The 21,034-nt window shown below is 56.6% G+C and overlaps 1 protein-coding gene across 2 annotated transcripts in view; it reads right to left on the reverse strand.

The window, feature by feature from the left end:
• Positions 1–410: 410 nt before the first annotated feature.
• TMEM120B (transmembrane protein 120B) overlaps positions 411–21,034 on the reverse strand; it is a 34,248-nt gene continuing 13,624 nt past the window's right edge. The window contains exons 2-12 of one of the 2 annotated variants that reach the window (XM_016153824.2): positions 19,993–20,111; positions 18,016–18,132; positions 17,286–17,345; positions 16,577–16,672; positions 11,418–11,507; positions 4,609–4,674; positions 4,032–4,093; positions 2,855–2,947; positions 1,873–1,937; positions 1,557–1,625; positions 411–1,064 (exon numbers count right to left, since the gene is read on the reverse strand). In XM_016153824.2, the coding sequence (XP_016009310.2) occupies positions 951–1,064; positions 1,557–1,625; positions 1,873–1,937; positions 2,855–2,947; positions 4,032–4,093; positions 4,609–4,674; positions 11,418–11,507; positions 16,577–16,672; positions 17,286–17,345; positions 18,016–18,132; positions 19,993–20,111 (951 nt within the window). In that variant the 3' untranslated portion in view covers positions 411–950. The remainder of the gene's footprint in view (positions 1,065–1,556; positions 1,626–1,872; positions 1,938–2,854; positions 2,948–4,031; positions 4,094–4,608; positions 4,675–11,417; positions 11,508–16,576; positions 16,673–17,285; positions 17,346–18,015; positions 18,133–19,992; positions 20,112–21,034) is intronic. The other variant, XM_016153826.2, reaches the window with a different exon arrangement.

Genomic DNA, 21,034 nt, shown 5'->3' on the forward strand with positions numbered 1-21,034 from the left:
GGATAAAGAACTAGCCTGCGGTGACCAGACCTGCCCTGGGCAGCCCCTGGTAGTGAGGATGCTCAGACTCCCACACATTCCATTTGGGGGTGGAGGGGGTCTCAGTGCCACTCTCCGAGTACTCACAGCAAGGTTTGGGAAGGTGAGCTGAGGGGTTGGGGGTCAGGAAGTCCCCAAGGGCAGACCCCAACTCAATGTCCAATAAAAATGTCCTCAGACCACCCAAATGATGCAGGGGCTGGGGCACCCTCTGCCGGCGACCCTCAGAAAGCCCTCTCACTTTAGGCCCTCCCCTCCAAGTTGCTCCATGGGCCAAGGACCCCAGGCCCCAGGGAGGTAGGGCCACTTCCCTCTGTGGTGGCCAAGATAGGAGACTTGGGAAGGACAAAGAGCACGAGGCACAGACAGGCTGGTTCTCTGAGAACTTAAATACCGGCCCCATGGCGGGGGGAGGCGGAAGGAGGTGGGGGCTTACAGCAGAAACGGGGCGCCCGGGCTGGGAGGACCCGCAGGATGCCCAGGGGCTTCCGTCCACCCCCACCTGGGACTCTGTAAGTAGCAGGTCACACATCCAATCCCAGGAGGCACGTCCACACCCCACCCTGAGGAGCTGGAATGCGGGAGTGGGGACCGAGGGGCTCCCTGAGGCTGAGCCTTCCCCTAGGAGGGAAGAACGGAGGTTCTAGGGGAGTGGGGAGGACTCGGTATTAAATATGTCATAAATAGGGAGGCTGGGTGGCTAATACTGCGAGGACAGGCCGGGGTCACATCCTTCTCATCCAGGCGGGCACTAGGGCCTCGGCCCTGCTCCCGGTGAGGCCGCCGGCTCCTGAGGTCACTGCTGCCCGGGGGCCACTGGCACTGCTGGGCAGCAAATCGGCCGCGAGGGTGCCGCCTGGGACCCCCCTGCGGTCTCAAAGTCCGGGACTCCGGGCGCGCAGCCCCCAGGCTCACAGCGTCTTCCCCTTGCCTCTGTTCTCCTGGAGCTTGGTGTGCACGACCTTGAGTGTAGTCAGGAAGTTGCCGAGGAAGAGCACCAGGAACGTGAGCGCCAGCACGAACACCTGGCGGGCCGGAGGGGGAGGGCGCCGGCTGGATCAGCCGATGTGCCTGTGCCCGTCCCCGCCCCCGCCCCCGCCCCCACCCCTGGGCCTCGGAGCCCCCTCGGCGGCGCAGCCCCGCAAACTGCCGGCGGAAGGCGGAGATCTCCGCTGACCAGGTGATGGGTGACGGGTGATGTGGGGCAGGCCTCGGGGTCAGGCAGGGTGCTGAGTGGCGGGAGGCGGGGGGTGGGGGGGTGCTCCTCCCTCAGTCCCGTAGCATTCGACGGGGTGAACCTCCACTGAGCGCCTCCCTGGCCTCCCGAATTCCTTCCCACCGTGTCCCAGACCCCAGGAGCAGAGCGGGCGGGGCAGCAGGGCCTCACAGAGCGGGGTACAAGGGGCGGCTGAGGGGAGAATTCTCCCCAAGCCGGCCCAGCCTCCCCCAGGACACCACCACCACTGCCACACGCGCACACCGCACACGCACGTGCACGCACACGCACACGCGCATACCTGCCATTCTTTGCATTCTTCGTGGCTGGAGAGCTCAAACAGCGTCACTGCGTTGTAGAGCTGCCAGAACTAGGAGGGAGAGGGCACTGCTCACCCCGGCGCTTCCCGGCACCTGCGTCCCCGCCTTCTGATATCAACTGCCCTGGGACACTGACACCCCCGCCCCCAATGAAACCAGGGCCCCCTAGGCCAGAGTAGCCCTTGCCCTTGGCCTCCCTGGACCCCACAGGGCCCCGTGCGGGAGAGGCCTGAGGAGCTTCCGTTCCCAGGGGTCAGCCCAGAGCAGGGGGTACACACAAACTCCCCGCGGACTCACGTGGCCACAGAACAGAAAAGGCAGAAGGAAGGTGAGGCCCCGCCACATCCAGGACTGGAAGCCTTCTGTGGAGAGGAGGGCGGGCGTGAAGGGCCCGTGTGAGGGGGTCCGGCTGCCCACACGGCCCCGCCGAGCCCCCACCGCCCCGCCGAGCCAGCCGCCCCGAGAGCAGCCAGGCACCCACGCGCGCACACGGGGCGGGGGGCACAGCCTCCGCCTCTGACAGGCACATGTGCGCTCACTAGGAAAGTATGAAAACAGCCCAGGCCCGGCTGCTCCCATGCCTCAAGTCGCCGTGACCTAGGTGGGCTTGACGACACTTACGGAGTGCTGAGCCGGGCACCATGTTTAACGACGTCTCTAATTTGCATTTTATAGTGGACTTTTGAATGCATCCTTTCAATCGAGCCTTGACAAAGTGGGGCCTCCTTTGCAGAATAATGCGATGGAGATGACCATCGCAAAGGACAGCAGAGTTTTATTAAAAATCGTTTCCCCTGGAAGTCTAGATGGGGGATCTCTGAGCTTTTGACTGGGTCCCCACCACTGTGAGTTAAAAAAGTTACACACGTTCCTAACGTATATACGTGGATGTGTGTGTATATATATACGTATTCGCATGTAGCCGTACTACACTAAGTTACGTACACACATGACAAAACTAGGCTAGCATTGTGTACGTGATGAAGCACAGCCAAAAAATAGACACTTGAAAGGGTGAGAGAGAAGCCGGCGTCGAGGGCGCACGGCGGGCCTCACGACGCACTCACTCATCAGCTGAAACGGAAGCCCCAGCCCCAACGTCTGAAAAGCAACGTGGGTAGAGGCTGGCCGCCCTGGCTCTGCGGCTCTGCGTGTGGTGGGGCTCCTCACACCCTTACTAGCCCGTGTTCCCACAGTGGGGAGTTAGGGGGCGAGGTCTGGGGGAGTGGTCAGGGGCGGGTGCCGATCCCTCCACCCCGCCGGCCCGCGGGCTACTCACCCACCGTGAGGTCCAGATGATTCCTCTCTCCCAGGGCCCGCAGCCGGTAGAGGCAGCCCCGCTGGTAATAATATTGCAGGAACTGGACGCAGCCTGCAGGGGGAGCACGGAGCCCAGAGGATTAGGAGTCAGGAGCTTTGGTCCTCACTGCCCAGAGGGCAGGGGGCTGCCCTGGGCACAGCCCTCTCCCAGTGACCCCCACACACACACACGCGCACACACACACCTCAGTTTGAACTCACTTTATCTGTTTTCTAGAATACCAAGAGAGCTCAGGTTATCTCAGGAGCCCGCTGAGCCCCCAGGCACTCCAGAAACTTCTGGAGCTTTCCTAGGCATGCAGGGGGCACGCCAAGAGGTGCTAGCAAGAATGGCAGCACCAAGCTGGGCGCTGCGCGCAAGGACAAGACAGCGAGAGCCGGCGCCATACGCCAGGACGCTGCGGTCACAGGACGGAGAGCGCTGTGTTTCCATGCGGAAAAAACTCCCACGCTCGTTGGTTAAAGGAAAACCCCAGGCTGTGAGGACGGCTCTAAGTACAGCGGGGCCGCACGTCGGCAGACTGAGCGTGATGCAGTATAAACGCGCCGATGAACCGCTGTTGGAGAGGATGTGGATCTATTTACGGTGGCGGCCCCCTCAGGGTGGGATGGCACGGAATTTTCATTCTCAGCTTTACGTGTTTGTGCTTGTTTGTACCCAGGGTTTTATTTGAAAATTAAACTGTACTTTTTGAATAGGCAATATGCACACGGTATAAAATTCAAAGAGAACAAAGGGGTGCTCAGTGAAAAGGAAGTCTCTCCCCCTGTCCCCATCCCTCCAAGCTCCCCTTTTCCAGAGGCGACCCCTGCCAACACCAGTCAGTTCCCAGAGGTAGACACCGGTCCAGCTCTGGTCTGGGGAGGGGGCGGAGAGGCAGTGCCTGGGGCTCCAGGGTGTGGGGGTGGGTCAGGCCACGGCCCTCCCAGGGCCAGGGACTGGGCGGAAGGATAGAGTTCCTCTGGGGCGCAGAGAGCTCTTTTCTGGATTTCTGGGACCCTCCCCTGCCCCAGGCTGGCCAGGGACCTCCCCCAATCTCCACTCCCTCCCGCAAAAGACACGCCACCCCGCATTGGGATGGGGCCCCCACAGGGAACCATGCCGCCACCCCAGAATCTAGGCAAGAGACACTCACTCTGAAAAATGGAAAACGCCAAAAACTGGTTGCGACACTTCTGATAAATTAGTCCGTTAGGCCTGCCGGGGAAGAAGGGCAAAGGTCAGGTGTGCCAAGAGATTAGACAGGTTCTTCCCGCCCACCCTGCTCCAACCAAGAGAGAAGAAAAGCTTGCAGGATTAAACCATTAAACCGAGGGCCCCGATTCCTGCCTGTTTTACCACCAGTGTCCTGGGGCTAGCCCCCAGGGAAATTCCCTCACTCTCCGAGTCCCTTCTGGAACCAGGGGAGCCCCACTGCTCCCCCTCCCCGCCTCGCAGTGTCCTTGGTGCCACAGCCTCACCCCTGTGCTTGCTCCAGTCACTTGTGCCCCTTCTGGCAGCAGGACAGGACGTTCCCCGGGAAACTCCCCAGCTGGCTTGGGGAACGAGGTCCCTGCGGGCCAGCTGTAAGCTCACACTTTCTTCTTGGCCCCAAAGTCAGCCAGGTCATGGCCTATGAAAGCCCCATGGGAGTGCCCTCATCCTCCACTGGTCCCCAATGACAGCCACGTGGGGAGGACGAGGGGGGGGCAGGGCAGGCAGGAGACACTCACCAGGTCAGCATCACTCCAGACAGGAAGGCGGACACGTAGTGGTGAGACACCCACCAGCCTTTAATTCTTGGCGAGAACAAGAGAAGGAAAAGGAGCTGAGGCGGGAGAGAAACAAGGGTGTCCCCCAGCTTCCCCGCCAACGTGTGCAGGGGCTGCTTTGCGGCCTGGAAACTGCCATGAAGTAGACACAGGCCAGGACTTGGCCCTTCACCCTGTCCTGCAGAGATGCACCGCTAGCCACCCGCCGATCAGCCTGCAGGAGCGCTCGGGCTGCCGGGTGGCTTCCAGCTACCCTCAGGACATAGCCCTCACCTCCAGGTGATTGCAAGCCCCACCTCCCTGTCATCTCCACCTGGAACTCACCAAGCCCACTGCTACCCCAGGGCCTGCTACAGGCTGAACTGTCTTCCCCCAAAATTCGTATGTTGAAGCCCTAGCCCCCAATGTGATGGCTTCTGGAGGTGGGGCCTCCGATGAGATAATTATGGCTACATGAGGTCACAGGATGGGCCCTGATCCAACAGGACTGGGATCCTTGTAAGACAGGAGGCGTGCGCACACTCACAGAGCAAAAGTCACATGAGGTCACGGTGGCCGTCGGCAAGCCAAGGACAGGCCTCAAGGGAAACCAACCTGCTGGCCCCTTGTCTTGGACCGATAGCCTCCAGAATTGTGAGAAAATACTTCTCTGTTGTGTAAGCTGCCTGGGTCACATATTTTGTCATGGCAGCCGAGCAGCCTAACAGGACATCTGTACTTGCTGTTCCCTCTGCTCTGACACGCTGGCCTGCCTGGCTCCTGGTCAAAATTCGAGTCTTGGACCAACTGTCACCTTTTCCAAGAACCTCCTTCCGACCACCTTATCTACAACGGCCAGGCAGCCAGCCCCACACCGAACCACGCTGCCCCGTTTCGTCTTCTCCGTGGTGCTCGACGCTCTCCGAATTATTTTTTTCTTCTCTCATTTTGTTTTCTGAACCCCTTCTCCCACTCAGATGTAAACCCCAGAAGGGCAGGGATCCTGTCCGTCTGGTTCATCGATGTACCTGTGATACCTGGCTCCGAGCAGGCGCTCAGGGATCAACCCAGCACACACACACACACGCACACACCTCCACACCGAGCTGCAGCTACCTACGTCATCTGAACACTACGTGGCAGGAATGCGCTTGGCCAAATAAAGCCCGAGAGCAGCCGGGCTCGTCCTCTCAAGGACCGAGCGGCAGTGACCGAGACGCCTGAGGCGTCCACGGCAGCAGTCAGCCTGCGCCCCTCCAGAACTCTCTCCTGGGAGCAGACTGGGGCGGAGGCCCACCAGAAGAAAACACCTGAGATCTGCTGGTTCCGGAGATGAGCTGCTAGATTAGGCTTTTTTTTTTTTTTTAGCTAAAATCATCCTATAACTAGCTTTCTTGTCTTGACTCCCAGGCCAGTACCTATAGACCTGTCACTGGCTTCGTAAATGCCACATCACATTTCAGGGTGTGGCTCTGCCACAGTCGCCTTAGCTGTTCCTCGACTGTCACTATCATCCTCGATGTTGCCACATTCTGTGGAAGTCCCCTAGAGCGATGACACTGTTTCCCCAAGAAGCCGGATGGCTGGTTCAGAGGGTGTGTGCATTGGGGCTTGTCAAATGACCCTCCAAAACTGCTATCCCAATTTATGCTCCCATCAGCAGTAGGAATATTTGATTCCCTAAACCCTCGCCAACACCTGATACCAAATTTTAAAATCTCTGTCCCACTAATTAGGTGAAAATTGATGTCTCACCGAGGTCATCACTTGTTTCATCCTAGTATGTGGGTTTGTACGGTCTTAAAACATTTCAATCAGAATGTAGACATGAGAGCAGAAACTGAACCTTTCTCATCCCTTCTCTTTGGAGCCCGCAATAGTTCTGGGCGTAAATTAAGTGTTCAGCTAATGGCCTGCAGGTCCCTCAAGGGTTATGGTGAGGGATAAGGCTTGTTCCTTTATTCCTAGCACTAGCAGCACTAGGTAAACAGCAGGCATTTAATGTGTTGAATAAAGTGAGGTCCCGGAGGTGCGGCTGGTGAAAGCCGCAGCTGGTCTGAATGCCACCAGCACAGCGGTGACAGGAGATGGTTGCAGGTGCCCTGTGAATTCACAGGACAAGACGAGACATCCATCCACTTCTTTGTTCCCAGTCTCTCCCTCCCCATGTCTCTGTCTTGCCTGGCAGAATCCCTGAGGGCCCCCGGCACTAATCTGATAGAAAACGCAGTTGGCCCCATCCTCAGACTTCCGGCTTGAAGAGCACCCAAGAAGCTTCTCTGGAGCCTCCTCAAGTTCTCTGCAAAGCCACATGCAAGTCCTCAGGTCTTGGTAAGCCCCACGTTCCTTTGTCCTGTTCTCCAAAGGTCCCCTGAGAAATGCCCTCTTCTCCATCTGGAAGCGGCCTGAGACAGACACAGGCTCTGGGCAGCAGGCTTTGCTGAGCAGCAGCTTTTAATTTCACAGCTTGCAGTGCCCAGAGCCTGGCAACGACAGCTGCCACCAATAAACACAGCTCAACGGCCCTGGGAGAGCCTCGGAGTCGCTCCTTCCCCAGCGCGGCCCTCACCAGCCCCGTTGGTCCATCTGCGCACTCCAGAGCTCTGGGTAGGTTTTGTGCACGTGTGTGTGTTTCTGTAACAGTTTTATCGTGATATAATTCAGTTACCATACGATTCACTCATTTAAAAGTATATATTCGTGGAGTTGTGCAACTGTCAGCACAATCAGTTTGGGGACGATTTTGTCACTCCCGAAAAGAAACCCGCACTTATTAGCAGTCGGTCTCTGGGCCCGCTTTGCCACAGAAATGAAGCTTGCAGGGGCTGGTGGGCTAATAAGCAGACAGTAGGTGGCCCAGGAAGAGTGGTGCACCTGCCAGAACACAGGGACAGCACGTCCTGGTATATGGGGACTGTGCCCGGGAGACCATGGCCCTCCCTTCAGGGCATTCCGTCCACATCTGTATGGAATATGTATGGACAGTGATGTCTGAATACATGCACCAGCCAGCACTCAACCCCGGGCTGTTTCTGGCTTTGTGCTTCTGGTAATCTGGGAAGTTGAGGGAATGGCTTCTACACTGAGGATCCCTCCCTTGCCCGCCACCCCTACACCTCTGCATCCCGGGAAATATCCCTATACAAAAGCTCATTAGAGCCAGGTGCCCATGGGCCGGCTTGCCAGGAAAATGAATATGATCCCTAATCCATTATTCGTCCTGGCCCATAACTAACTGTAGACTACATCTGACGTTTTGCCTGTCAGTCAATCACCCCCCATTCTGGTTCTAGGACTCAGCTTCCTTTCAGGGAACCAGGTCACCCCCACACTCAGTCTGGGTGACTGGAGGGGAGCTCGGATATATAACTGGGCACATGACCCGGAGCAAGCCAATCAGGGCTCTGCATCCCTCCAGCCTCATTGATTGGCTCAGGGATGAGCATGTGACCTGAGCCTAACCAATCAGAAGTCTATCTCAAGACTACAGCTAGACTTGTGGAGGAAAGACGCTCCTCTGGGATTGCTGATCCAGTAGGATGCTGACCTGGGCTGCTGGGAATCAGTGCAGGGGGCAACAAAATAGGTAGGTAGGAGGTTATTAACATTGTTTGAGCCCTTTTCACCTCCTTGAACTATTTATGCTCCTATAAACCCCCTTCATGCTTACTTCTCTTAGGTAGTGTTCCATCAATTGCAAAATTTGCAAGGGACGTTTATTGACTTGTTTATTGCACTGAGCTAATGAGCTACGTCTCACCTGGGAGGCATCAGACACAGAGCAAGGGTGGCACCGTGCCACGATGTGGAGGCCTGCCACACTCCCACTTCGCTAGGCCTGCTTCCCTGACCACGGCCCTCATCCAGGCCTCAGGTGCAGCCAGGAACACGATGAAAGAGGCTCAGTCAGACCAAAGCCGGGCAGCGAGCCTCCAGGAAGCCCACATGGCCCAGCTCCACCTGTCTGTAGAACACTGGTATGACCCCAAGGACCTCGCCTCATTGCAGAACTTGGGTTCGGTTCATTTTTACAAAGACCATGGGCTCCTGAGCTCCCCTGGGACACTTCGGAGATGAAAGAGGTAGAATCCATCCCAATCCGACGCCCTGCCTCCTCCTCCTCCTCATTGTGCTCTCTTAGCTGTGCATCTCTTAGTTATTCCTTGGTAAGGCCCCAATGTGAGGTGAAACCTTAAAGGTGTCTCCCTTGCCTGCCCCTAGGAGAAATGAGCTCTGCGAAGGAGCTGGGGGAGGAAGGACACTAAATATCCAAGAGATGTTGAGGATGAGTCACAGATTTGCTCAGCTACATCCGGCCCACCTGCCATACGCCCTCCCCGACAAATTGGCTACAACTGCCATAGTCATTCCTGTATAGATGAGGCACCTACAGGCCCACACCACCCATTCCAGACTCCCCAGTACCACCACATCCAAACCCTGCCCCAGGCCAGAGTGGCAGGACAGGACTAGAGGAAAGGTGCCATTACAACTGGAGATTCCTGAACCATATTTGCCATTAATGGGCCTTTAAAAACAAAACAAAACAAAAAACAAAACTCTATGGACGTTCCCAAAAGGCACAGGCTGTGACCTATCTTGCAGTCGTTAGATCAGTATCTGGCACCCAAGAGATGCTCAATAAATGTGTAATTAATGACAGATGGGGGTAGAATGGACCCACATCCACAGCTTTGCTTTACAAGCTCAGAGACAACCCTTCCTACTGTCCTGTCAGAGCACAAGCTCCAAGGAAGCCCCTCCACACACAAAAGCCCTGCTAAAGCATCAGGCAAATAAGCTTTGCCTTTGGAACCCCATTTCTTCCCCCCTTTGTCCTCATCCCCTTTTTTCTGGTGTGCCCCACACTTGCAGGGACCTCCACGCAGTCCTGCTCCCTTCTCTCTGGTAACGCCCCCATCCACAGTTTGTCATACCAGAAAAAGAGCAGACCAGAGTTAACTCTTACTAAAGTGTTAGTGACCATCAGAGACACAACATGCCCCTGAACACTCTTAATATGAGTCCAGCAGAAGGGGGAAACTCCAGGCCTAACGGCAAACCACAGGTACAGGAAGAGGATTAGTACCAAGAAAGCCTTGCCCTTGCCCATCTCCCCACTACATACTACTCTGGCTCTCCCCCAACCATACCCAACAGCAGAAAGATACTAAAACCAAGGAGAACTATCAATGCTATTATATGGTAAGATTTTCTACTTCGGTGTTCCCTAAAGCATGGGGCACGAACCACGCCAAGTTTTGGATGTTAACTCAAGTGTAGCACTAGATGATATTGAATTATCTTTTCTATTCTCTTTCCATTCTCCTGATTAAGTCAAGGAGAGTGTTGGTGGGATGGATGCTCGTACATCTTTAACACCTCTTGAGACCTGCTCATCTCCACCTTTACACACACACACACACACACACACACACACACGAGAGAGCGGAGCTCAGGCTCAGAGCCATCAGGAAGCAAGAATGATTGACTTAAAAACAATCAGACAATGAAAACAAAAAGATATTTTTATACTACTTCCTCTTTCGTGCCGTTGATGCTGGTTTTCCATGAATGGTGGTGAAATAGTTTCCTTTTAAAATAAGTATTTATTTAAGTTAAATAAATAAATAAATAGATAGATAGATAAATAGATAAATAAATAAAGGAGAAGGCTGATTTAAAATACAGGGAAATTGTCATCGAGGTGATACATGGACATGGCAAAAATGGTGCTGATGGGACAGGAATGAGGGCAGTTTGGGAAACACTGATCTTTTCTGAAAGGCTACGGGGCCGCGCACCTGCCCGCCACCATGCCCCGGCCCTTGCCTCACGGCTCTACGGGAAAGGCCCGGCAGAGCAGGGGTCTGTCCCAAGAGACCACTGGGCAGAAAAGTGAGAAGGCGGCAAGGTATGTAGGGTTTTGGCAGATGTCCCCACCTTAAACGCACAGCTCCTGGTTGTTCCTGACTAGCCCCCCTGGAGGGCGGCGGAGGTTGTTACTTTTGTTTCAGGAAAGGACAGGGACAAGAATGGTATATAGAGGTTCAAATGGCCACCCCAAAAAGGAATCAGAACTATGGAAAATAGGCAAGCATGGATATTCACTGAGTCCCGAGACTCTCTCCTCTTTCTATGAGAGACCATCCAGTCTTGTCACCAGAATCCATTCATCCCACTAGTTGATAGTATCCTAGTTGTCCTCTGGGGAACCATTCCCTTCCTGACACGCAGCTTCTAGGTGTCCAGTGACAGCCACAGGGGTGGACACAAGGCTCAAGCCCAGCCAACCGTAGCAGCACATTCTCTGGCCACAGTGATTGGTTCAGAGACAGGCACGTGACCCAGGAAGTGCCCGTCGCACCCAGTGAGATTCTGGGAAGAGAGGAATGTGCCCTTTCATGCTGGAAGCAAAGATGTGAGTCCGGAGCCGCTAGATGCCCCTACACGGAGCTAGAGAATAGAGACAACACAGCGGAAGGCGTAGGCGAGCGCGAGAAGCTGGGTCCCGATGACACTGAGCACCTGGATGAAGCCTTACCTGAAGTCAGCCCCAGCGGACCTGTCTTTGACCTGAGACAATGAATCTCCTGTTATGTTGAGCCCATTTGAATTAGGGTTTCTGGTAAGCAGTTTTCCTCCGCTCTGGGTATGAGCAGTTACAGACGCCTCTGAAGAAGGGACCGAGGCCGGCCGAGGGTGACAGCCCTCGCCTGCCTCCCCTCTGACACAGAGCTCCCTCTGCTCCCTCATGCCCCCTCAAAGCACGAAGCACGGCCCCCACTTACCTCGAGCCATTGCTGATGAGAATGCTCTCCCGAATGGTCAGAGTGCAGTAGTACCACACCAGCAGGAAGTTGAAGAGCTCGTCTGTCACCCTGGTGTGGAGAAGCAGCCCTGAGTGCCACCACTGGACAGCCGGCCCGGCCGAGGGCGGCCCACATGGCTGTGCCTCAAACCCCGACCCTCCGGGAAGCAGAGGGGGTCCGGCCTCTCGGGCGACCTCTCTCCACCCGGAACGCCTGCCCCTCTCCTCTCCTTTCTCCCCGAATCCTGGCTGCCCTTACGGCTCCGGCTCGGGCTCCCCGCTCCTCCCCCGACCGCTCGGCCCACAACGCCCTGGCTCCCTTCGGGATTCCTACATCTGATGTGAAACAGAAGGGCTTCGAGCGGAAAACCCAAGATGCTGCTTTAAACTGCCAGCAGTGTCAAGACCTCAATCCCTCTGTCCCCTTAAACATTCTGAAAACTTCGTGACAGACGACTCCTGTGGCCTGAATTGTCTGTAAGACGAACTTAAGAACCCCCTGCCCCCCGGCCGGTGACCACAGCCAGGAGCTGGGCGGAGCAGGCCTTAGAGGCAGACAGAGCGGGTGGCCGGAGCTGTGCTGCGGCTGGGTCAAAGCGGAGGGCTGGTAGACACGCTCTGCGTGACCTCGTCAGAGACCGGCCTGGCCTCAGCTGTGCCGCCTGTGACACGGGAAGGCTGGTCCCCTCCGTGAGCACTCCGGGTGAAGGATCTTGGGAGAGCCTGCAGCAGAGGGCCCCTCGGAGGGTCCCCCACCCCCCACCACAGCCCGTCTCTCAGACAAGACCTGGATGAAGGCTCTATCTCCAACCCAATCCGGAAGTGCTTCTGTACCTCCAGGTGCCACACGGATCCATCCGGCAGGAGGACAGAAGTGACGGTGGCGGGTGCCGCCTGGGACGGCGCCGCTGTCCCCTCCCCAACTCTGCCTCTGTCCCTGAACTGGGAGACCCGTCTCCCCAACTACAACGGCCCTGGGAGGATGCGACGCTAACAATAACACGGGATGTCGGAAGGTGTCTTTTAAGCTATGTGACACGATGACGGGCTCTCGGCCCCGAGCCCTGCTGAACCGTCACCCACAGGGGGAGCCTCGCAGAGTCAGAGTCGGGCACAGGCTCTGCAAACTCGCGGCTCTGCAAACTCGGGCACAGGCTCTCCAGACTCCGCCTCTTGCCAGCTGGGGGACCCTGGACCGGCGAGGGATGCTCCTGCACTGTCACTTCCCCATCTGTGACGTGGGGAGAGTGACAGCGCCCTCGCCCCGCCCCCCCCCCCCAGGCTGTCACGGGCACCGGCTGAACTCAGTGCGTGAGGCACTCAGAACAGGGCTCGCAGCCTAGGAAGACCTGTACGTGTTCCCTGTCCTCATTCCAGAAGCACGGCAGAGTGTCCAAAGTCTGAGAAATGGATCTCGGACACCTAACTGAGAAAAGCAAAATCCTGCTTGACTTGGACAGGAAGGGAGGGGGTGGGGGCAGGGGAGCTGGGACGGAGCCCCAGTGCAGAGGGCCCCTGAGATCCTGACTTTTGAGACACCTCCAGTCGGGCCCAGTACTGAGGGGTGGATCACCGGGCTCTTTCTCACTGTCGTCTTCCTCTGTCGTATCAGTAAAGAGCGAAGCAGAGCTCAAGCTTCGTGGCCCTGGCACCCTAGGGCCGTGCCCGGGGTGCTGCGCCCCGCCGTTCTGCTGAGGCGTGCGTCCCTGCTGCAACATGTGGGCACACGCTTCGCGGCTCGAAGCAAAGCACGTTTCTTCTCTTCAAGCTCTAGCGGTCAGAGTCCGAAAGGGGCCTCGGGGCTGCGCGTCGTCCGGAGGCCCGGGGAGGGAGGCCCTTGCCATGCCTCTGGCAGTGCCGAGAGGCCTCCCGGGTTCCTCCGCTCGTCACTCTGCCCTCTGCGCCTGTCGCCACGCCTCCTTCTGTGGCTCTGGGGCTCCTGCCTCCCTCTTATAAGGCCGCTAGTAATTACACGGGGCCCACTGGATAATCCAGGATCGTCTCCCCGTCTGGAGATCCTGAACGTAATCCATCTGCAAAGACCTCCCGCCACGTCAGGTACCAGAACGTGCGCGCCTCCGGGGACCATCCTTCGGTCTGCCACGCGGGGCCGGCTCCGACCGCCGAGAACGTGCAATGCTGCGGGTGTTTTATGCGGACGGTCTGTCCAGACCCACGAACGACCCTACAGAACTGGTTCCTGGGGCAGGTGCACGCCCACGCCCAGAACCTGCCGCCCCTCCTGGCTCACCTGGGGGCTTTCTCAGGCCCCTGTGCTCCGTCTGCTGGCGCGAGGGGCAGATCGAAGTAACCCGCTGTGGGAGCAGTCCCGGGCTCCCCGACCGACAGCAGTGGAAGGTCAAAACCCCCTGCTCCCTCGCCCCTCAGGTGGCATAACTGAGGGCTGTTCTACACTGTCCCCAGCTCCCCGGCAGCACCGAACTCCAGGTGCTCACAGGACGACCCCTCCTGTCTCGCTTCCAAGCCCTCCACCTGCGTTTCCTAGGATCACTTCCTGAATAAAATACTGTTCATTCAGATGCCTTTCCCGGGGAGCTGTCTTCTGAGGGAGCCCAAACTGAACACGACTTCCCACTTTGCAGATGAAGAAACTGAGGCTCAGAAGAGGGCCAGTGAGCTGCCCAGGGCCACACAGCCAGTGAGCACTGGGGTGAGAGCCACCCAATCCAAGCTGACCGCCTCTTTCCTGTCGGCTTCAGAACCCCACCTGGACAGAGGGCCATCCTAACCAGACCAGACGCAGCCCCTTGGCCTGAAGGCGGCAGAAGAACACACCGAGCCCTCCAGCCGAAACCTAAAGACCAGGCAGCACGGGCAGAGCAGGCGTCCTCTGGCCCACGGGCAAGAGGAGGCAGCAGACAGGCCAAGGGCTCTGCGCCAGGCCTACAAGGCCAACGCAACGCAGGTTCCCAGGAGTCAGTGCTGACCTCGCGGGCGGTGGGGCTGGGCCTGGAACCCCCAGCTGTGAAGGAGGCCGGCCAGGCCCAGCTGTGCACGTAGGCACCGCGGGAGGACCCCTGGGTGGGGCCTCCGGCAAGGACACGGTCCCGAGGGAGCAACAGTCAGTGAGGAAAGGGACTCCTGCTCCGGGGACGCACAGGACAGCGGGCCGTGCCCCTGCCCCTGCCCGCCCCGGCTTAGCACAGGATGACGTGGGGCCGCGCGCGGGCGCCCGGAGCTATTCTGAACACGGTTATCTAGTCCTCGCAGCCGTCTGCCAAGTAGCTCCCCTTATCCTCACTTTCTGCGTGAAGAAACCCAGGCCAGGAGAGGTGAGGGTGTCCGTCCAAGGCTGGACAGCAGGGCAGGCCTCCCTGTGCGAGAAGAACAGAGGATCCCGACACCTGTCCAGCCCCACTCCGGTCCTATTTTTAACGCGCAGAAGGTGTGCTGGGTCGACTAGTGCCCCCTGAAAACATGCATGCGACCTCATTTGGAAATGGGGTCTCTGTAAAGGTAATCGGTTAAGATGGGGTCATCCTGGGTTACGGTGGGCCCTAAAACCAACGACCAGTGTCCTCGTGAGAAGGTCATGAAGGTGACTCAGGGACACACAGGGAAGGAGGCCATGTGACAAGCCTGAGGCACCCGAGGCAGAGACTGGAGTGAAACAGCTGTAAGCCGAGGGTGGCCGGCGCCCGCCTGAAGTGGGAGGCAGCGAGAAAAAACTAGAGCCTTCAGAGGGCGCTGGGTCCTCCCGACACCCCGACTTCAGACTTCCGGCCTCTGGGCCGGGAGCAGACAGCTCCTGAGGCTCCGAGCTGCCCAGCCTGTGCCGCTTGGCTGCAAGGCCCCTAGGAGGCCACTGCAGAGGGGACGGGGAGAAACGGGAGCAGGAGCCCTAGAGTGGGACCCCGCACCCCGGCCTGCCCTTCCAGGGCCCCGAGGTCCCAGCGCAGGGGAATCCAGGTGCTCAGGAGGAACTTTCACCTCCTTCCAGAGGGCGTGTGAGCAGGCGTGGCTGATGTGGGCAACCTTTGCCCTCCAGCAAAGCGGGCACAGGCCCAGGGTCTAAAAGAGCCTTTGTCTGGACATTCAAGAGGCCAGACCAGCAACTGGACTCCCAGCCAAAGCGCCTGTGAAGAAATCGACCCTTAACAGGTGGGCCGAATGCCCATGCTGTGCTTGGCTACCTCCGCTGAGGCAGAGCACTCAGGGTGACAGGGACAAGCGAACCCGCCCCCACCGGGCGGCACAGCTGCAGCCCCCGGACTTGGCCTTGTCCTGCCCAGACAGCGCCAGCCGCTGCCCGCGAGCCCTGCCAGGCGCCATGCACTGGGCTGGTGGGCGTTAACGCACTGGCCTGTCACAACCGCCCCGTGGGGCGGGCACCGGTGTCGCCCTCGTTTTGCGGACGGGGACTGAGGCGCCCAGAGAGAACCTGCCCACAGTGACAGCCAAGGAGTCTCGAAGCCAGGAGTCCGGGCCAGCCTGTGATCCACCCCTCTCTCCTTTTTCTTTCTTTTTTTTTTTTTTGTTCTTTTTTGACTCCCTCCCTTCCCGCTTCCTTCTTCTTTCCTCTTTCCTCTCTTCCTTTCTGTAATTGAGACATAATTCACATACCATAAAATTCACCCTGCTAAAGGACACATTGGGTCCAGGCTTTCTTTGTACGTTCACAGAGTTGTGGATCCATCGCTACCATCTAGTTCTGGACAGTTCTCATTGTTCCAGGAGAAGCTCCTTACCCATGCCCAGGCGCTCCCCATTTTCCCTGGTAACCGTGAATCTACGTTCAGTCTCTACGGATTTGCCTGTTCTGGATATTTCACACGGATGGAATCATACGACGTGACCTTTGGTGACCAGCTTCCTTCACGTAACGGTACCTTCGGGATTTGTGTGCGTCGTAGCACACGTCAGAATTCCATTACATACATATGCCGCACTGGCCCCTTTTTTAACCGTGCTGTTTTCAGGCGCCTCCAGCAGCCATTTCGCAGGTATTCAATGGACGGGGCTAGGGTGGACGGGACCGCCGCTTCTCATGGGAAACGGCTCTTCTCTGTCTACACCTCATCACGCCAAACACTGCAGGTGCAGGAGCGACCCCGGCTCCCTCTCTCGTGGCCACTGCCCCACCCCCCGCATGCCTGTCACGCTGCCGCACTATCTGACCTGTAGTAGAGGACGAAGCGACATGCCACGGCGCCCAGGAGCAGGATGATGGTCAGGTAGAGCTTGAACTTCTCGTACTCATCCTTGTAGGCAAACCTGCGGCAACAGATGCCCCCAGGAGAGGTCATGTAGCCATTCCTATATTTACAGCAAGAGAACTATATCCCATCTGGGGGGGGGGGTAGGACCTTCACCCCATCAGATCCTTGACCTATGGCCACTAAGGGAGAGAGCTGGCCTTGAATGAATGGGAATGAGGGCCGAAGTGCTAAGCTTCTAATGTCCCTGGACTCCAGGGCATGATGGGGATGACCGAGGAGCAGGGACACGGTCCCCTCCCCCCGCCAGTTCCAGCAGGGGAAACTCCACGGCTCTGTTTTCCTAGAAACTGATAGCTTTTGGGGTGGACGTGACTGTCTGCTTCCTAAGAGAAAAGTGTACACTAAGGCATGAACTGGAGCAGGGGCCACTTCTCACGGGACGCGGGCAGTCCCGTCCACCTAACCAACGGACTCTGTGAAGGAAGGAGGACGCCTCCCCCAGGGGGTCTGCCCACCGAGGAGAGTGTCAGAGAGACCAAGAGCCGGAGCCCCAAGTATGAACATTTTCTTCATTCATGTAAAGATTCTAGCTTGGTCCCACCTCTTCTGCGTTGAAAGAGCACAAGGCCTTTCCAGAAGAAAGCCAGGTGAAAGTCCAGGACACTTACTTGGCCTGGTTGCTCAGAAGGGTCACGTTCACGTTGCCAAGGACCAGATTTAAGTAGAGCCTGGAAGGAAAGACCTGTGAGGCCGGCACATCCTTAATGGCCCGGGAAGTGGGCCCCAACCAACAATATTCAAACTGATGAGGCGTGCACCAAGCAGTCAAGGAGAAACACAGGTTGCTGATAACCTCAGTAGTACAAAGGGCCTCACATTGCATGAGAATACTGATCAGAGGCCGTGACGACCGTGACACATGAGAACCGGGACTGACCCATGCCCCGCCCCCCGTTTTAGCTGGTTTACAGATAGTATTTCCCAGCCTCCCTTGCAGCTAATGGGAGCACGTGACTAAGCTCCAGCCAATGAGGCGAGAGCATGTGTACAACTTCTAGGGCAATTTAAAATGGGTTCTTCTTAAAATTAAGGCATAACTGTCTTAAGTATACGACATGATAAATTTTCACGTATTTATGCATCCATGCAACTGACGCCCAGAGAATAAAACCCTTCTGGCCCAGTTACCCCTCACCAAGGGCAGCCACCGTTGTGTTCATAGGGGATCATATGAGAAAGCCCCCCGCTCATTTCTGCCTCCCCCCCTCAGCCTCGAGCCCCAGCAGGAAGGTGGGAGTCACGCGGCCCAGGTGTGCTAGGCCTGAGCACCTGACCGCAGCAGGGGGGGGGAGGGGGGATGGGGGAATGTGGGGGTGTACGTAGGCTCCCAGCTCCTACCCGTTCTTCTTGGGCAGGTAGGCCTCCATGTCGAAGAAGGTGTTCTGCCGCTCCTTGATGCTGGCGTCCATCTGCTGAATGAGCTCCGCCTCCTCCTGACTGGCATGGCGCTTGTACCTGCGGTCAGAGGTGTGGGCGCGGTCCTCAGGCTGGAGGAAGAGCCTGGAAGCTCTAGGCACCGCCCTCCCATCTTTCTGTCTCAATGCTTCTCGCAACCTTGATCCACCCTCTGTACTCTCTGGGTTTGATGCTGGCTCCCCCCTAACCTATGACCTTGGGAATGCCCTTCGACCTCTCTGCCGGACTTTCCACACCTGAAGCACAGGGCTAACGTCAGGCCTAGCTCGTAGACAATATCATCGTGAGGACTGAGGAAGGAAATGCAGTTCAGTCTTCCGAATGATATCTGACACATAGTACAAGCTCAGTGGATACATACTAGCAACACTTCTCGCTATTCTTTCTTTCCCCTGAAACGTCTTTGATTTAATCATCAGAAGCAAGCTATGTGGAAAACTTACAGTAGAGAAGAACTACGTGTCAGGGTCTTCTGCAGACTACCCTCGGACACAAAGGGACTAGAGCTCTTACTATTTTAAAGGCATAATCTAAAAATCACTAAGATGGTAGAGAGGAAGGTGCTTGGAAAACATAAGCAATCAACCAATCAAGGTCTAACTGCTATTCTTTGGTGATATTTAACTATTGAAACTAGAAAAACAAGTCGTGGATACTCGGAATAGTTGTAGTCCTCAGTGTAAGAACTGAACTCACAGGTCAACCTTTTAACCCAGTGGTTCTCAGCTGGGGACACTTGGCAATGTCTGGGAGCATTCTGGTTGTCAAGACGGGGTGGAGGATTTTACTGGCATCCAGCGGGGAGAGGCCAGCGATGCTGCTGAATGTCCTACAACGCACAGGACAGCACCCAGAAGCAAAGAATTATCATTAGTGCCAAGGCTGAAAAACTCAAGACAGATAAAAGACTCTTGAGTCCTGCCGTCAGTAAGATATGTTTTTCCAAGAGTGGCAATGTCATTGCATAAAACCATGCACACTTTACCCCATGGATAACGGGCCTCCATTTCCAAAATGGTCAGGCAAGGTTAGGGGTATAATCAGTCACCTTCCCAAAAACTGGCCACGAGGGAAGGGAGGAACTGACCAGGAGCCACACACTCTGGAATGCCAGCCCACGTAAGTAACCTGGGAATAGCCGCTCAGAGCCTCAGTTTCCCTGCTTACCTGGGCAGGGGGTCAGAGCCTAGACCCTTCACCTATGGGAATGAGGGGCTGTCCTAAACTACAAAGACATCGGGTTTGGGAAGGGAACATGTGATCCTGGCTTCAGGTACTGAACTAAGTCACGAGCTCAAGTATGTCCCTAGTGGGGGGAAGGGAGAGCCAGACTGCTCAGCCCCTGCACCAGTGAACCTGGGGGAGCCCTGACACCCGTGAGAAGGATCCTCACTGCTCTCCTGCCCAGCGGGACTTCTTATAACAACTTTCTTCTGGGCAACGACCTCTTATCCTCGTCCCGCCCTCGACAGTCTCAAGAAGGCCTGTCCCATCCCCCCGGGTCCATAAACTGAGCATAGGACGCAGTCTTGCCTAACCAGTCTACTCAGTGATTGCTTCATTGGTGGGCACATGACCAAGTGCAACCAATGAGGATCACACCCAGGACTTACGCTGAGCTGGCCCAGCCAGTAGGAAGAAAGGCCGGAGGCCAACTCAGTGACCGTGAGCGGGCAGCCAGCCTGAGAGACAAGCCAATCTCGAGAAAGGCAGAAATTAGAGGGGGAAAAAAAAAACCAGATTCCTAAAACTACCCTTTGACCCCTGGATCCTGCGCTGCCTAAGGCCACTCCTGGTTTTTCTCCTTTAACGTTTCCATTCTCTGCTCCCGCCAGTTTGGGGCTGGGTTTATGACCCTCAGGAGCGGCTTCTGACCCTTGGCGATGCGGCCGAGCCTACCTCTGGAGCGTGTGCTTCAGGTCCTTGAGTCGCGTCTTCTGCTTGCTGATGGAGCTGCTGCACAAGGTCTGGAGCGCCGTCAGCTCGTCCAGCTTCTGTCTGTAGACCCTGTGTGTTTCCTGAGGGAGGCGGGAGGCCGGGCGCGACGTGGAAGAGAATGTGAACAGGTCATTTGTCACGGTTTGCTCCTGCCAGAGGACGCGACTACAGAGGTCAGGGTCTGACGGTGAAGACGATACACCTACAACTATCTGTTAGAGGTGACGTGGCTGAGAAAATTGGAACTGGAACAGGGGACGGCGGCATGGGACAGCGCTTCCTGATGATAAGAGCGACCGAATGTGACTTTGAGGGCCCCTCTCTTGTCAATTCTTACTCCGGGTGGTTTGAGTAGAGGTATAACAGTCCCCGCGCCAAGAGTGGTCACGTGATCCAGCCCTGGTCAATTCGTGTCCTCTGATCCCCTGGCAACGGACTGGATTTGACATGGATGGACACCCCAAATTGGGCCAGTGAGAGTCAGCCCTGGGACTCTGGCTGCAAGTGTTGGTTTAGAGACGCCCTCTTTCTCCTGGGTTTGCTAATCTGGTGGCAGCTACATGTGGGACCGTTCAGTGGGGACAGCCTGCCTAAGAATGAAGCCAAACAGGACTTTGAGACGTGGTTAAGAGACAGAATTCTCACAGCACCATCTCGACCTTTGGATGTAACCAAGTCTGAACATAATGCTATCCAACACTCTCGGTTATATAAACTCATAAATTCCTTTCCACCGAGGCCAGAATGAGTTGGGTTCCTGATCCTGGCAATCAAGACAGTTCTTGTTAAGTCAACTAAGAAAAAAAATACATATACCTCTTCCCTTAAAGCCAACTCTCCCTCAACACCTCATTCCTGGAATTAACTTCTCAGGGCCCCGAGGCCAAAGGAAATACAAGAGACTCTGGCCCGAAGCTGGGAGATGGGGACACAGTAAATGATGCCAGATGCCAGGAGACACGCCCTTCCCTCTGGACTTGATCAGCTCGGACACACACCAACG

Source organism: Rousettus aegyptiacus, unplaced genomic scaffold (genome assembly GCF_014176215.1).
Source record: "Rousettus aegyptiacus isolate mRouAeg1 unplaced genomic scaffold, mRouAeg1.p scaffold_m13_p_5, whole genome shotgun sequence".
NCBI classification, from domain to species: Eukaryota; Metazoa; Chordata; class Mammalia; order Chiroptera; family Pteropodidae; genus Rousettus; species Rousettus aegyptiacus.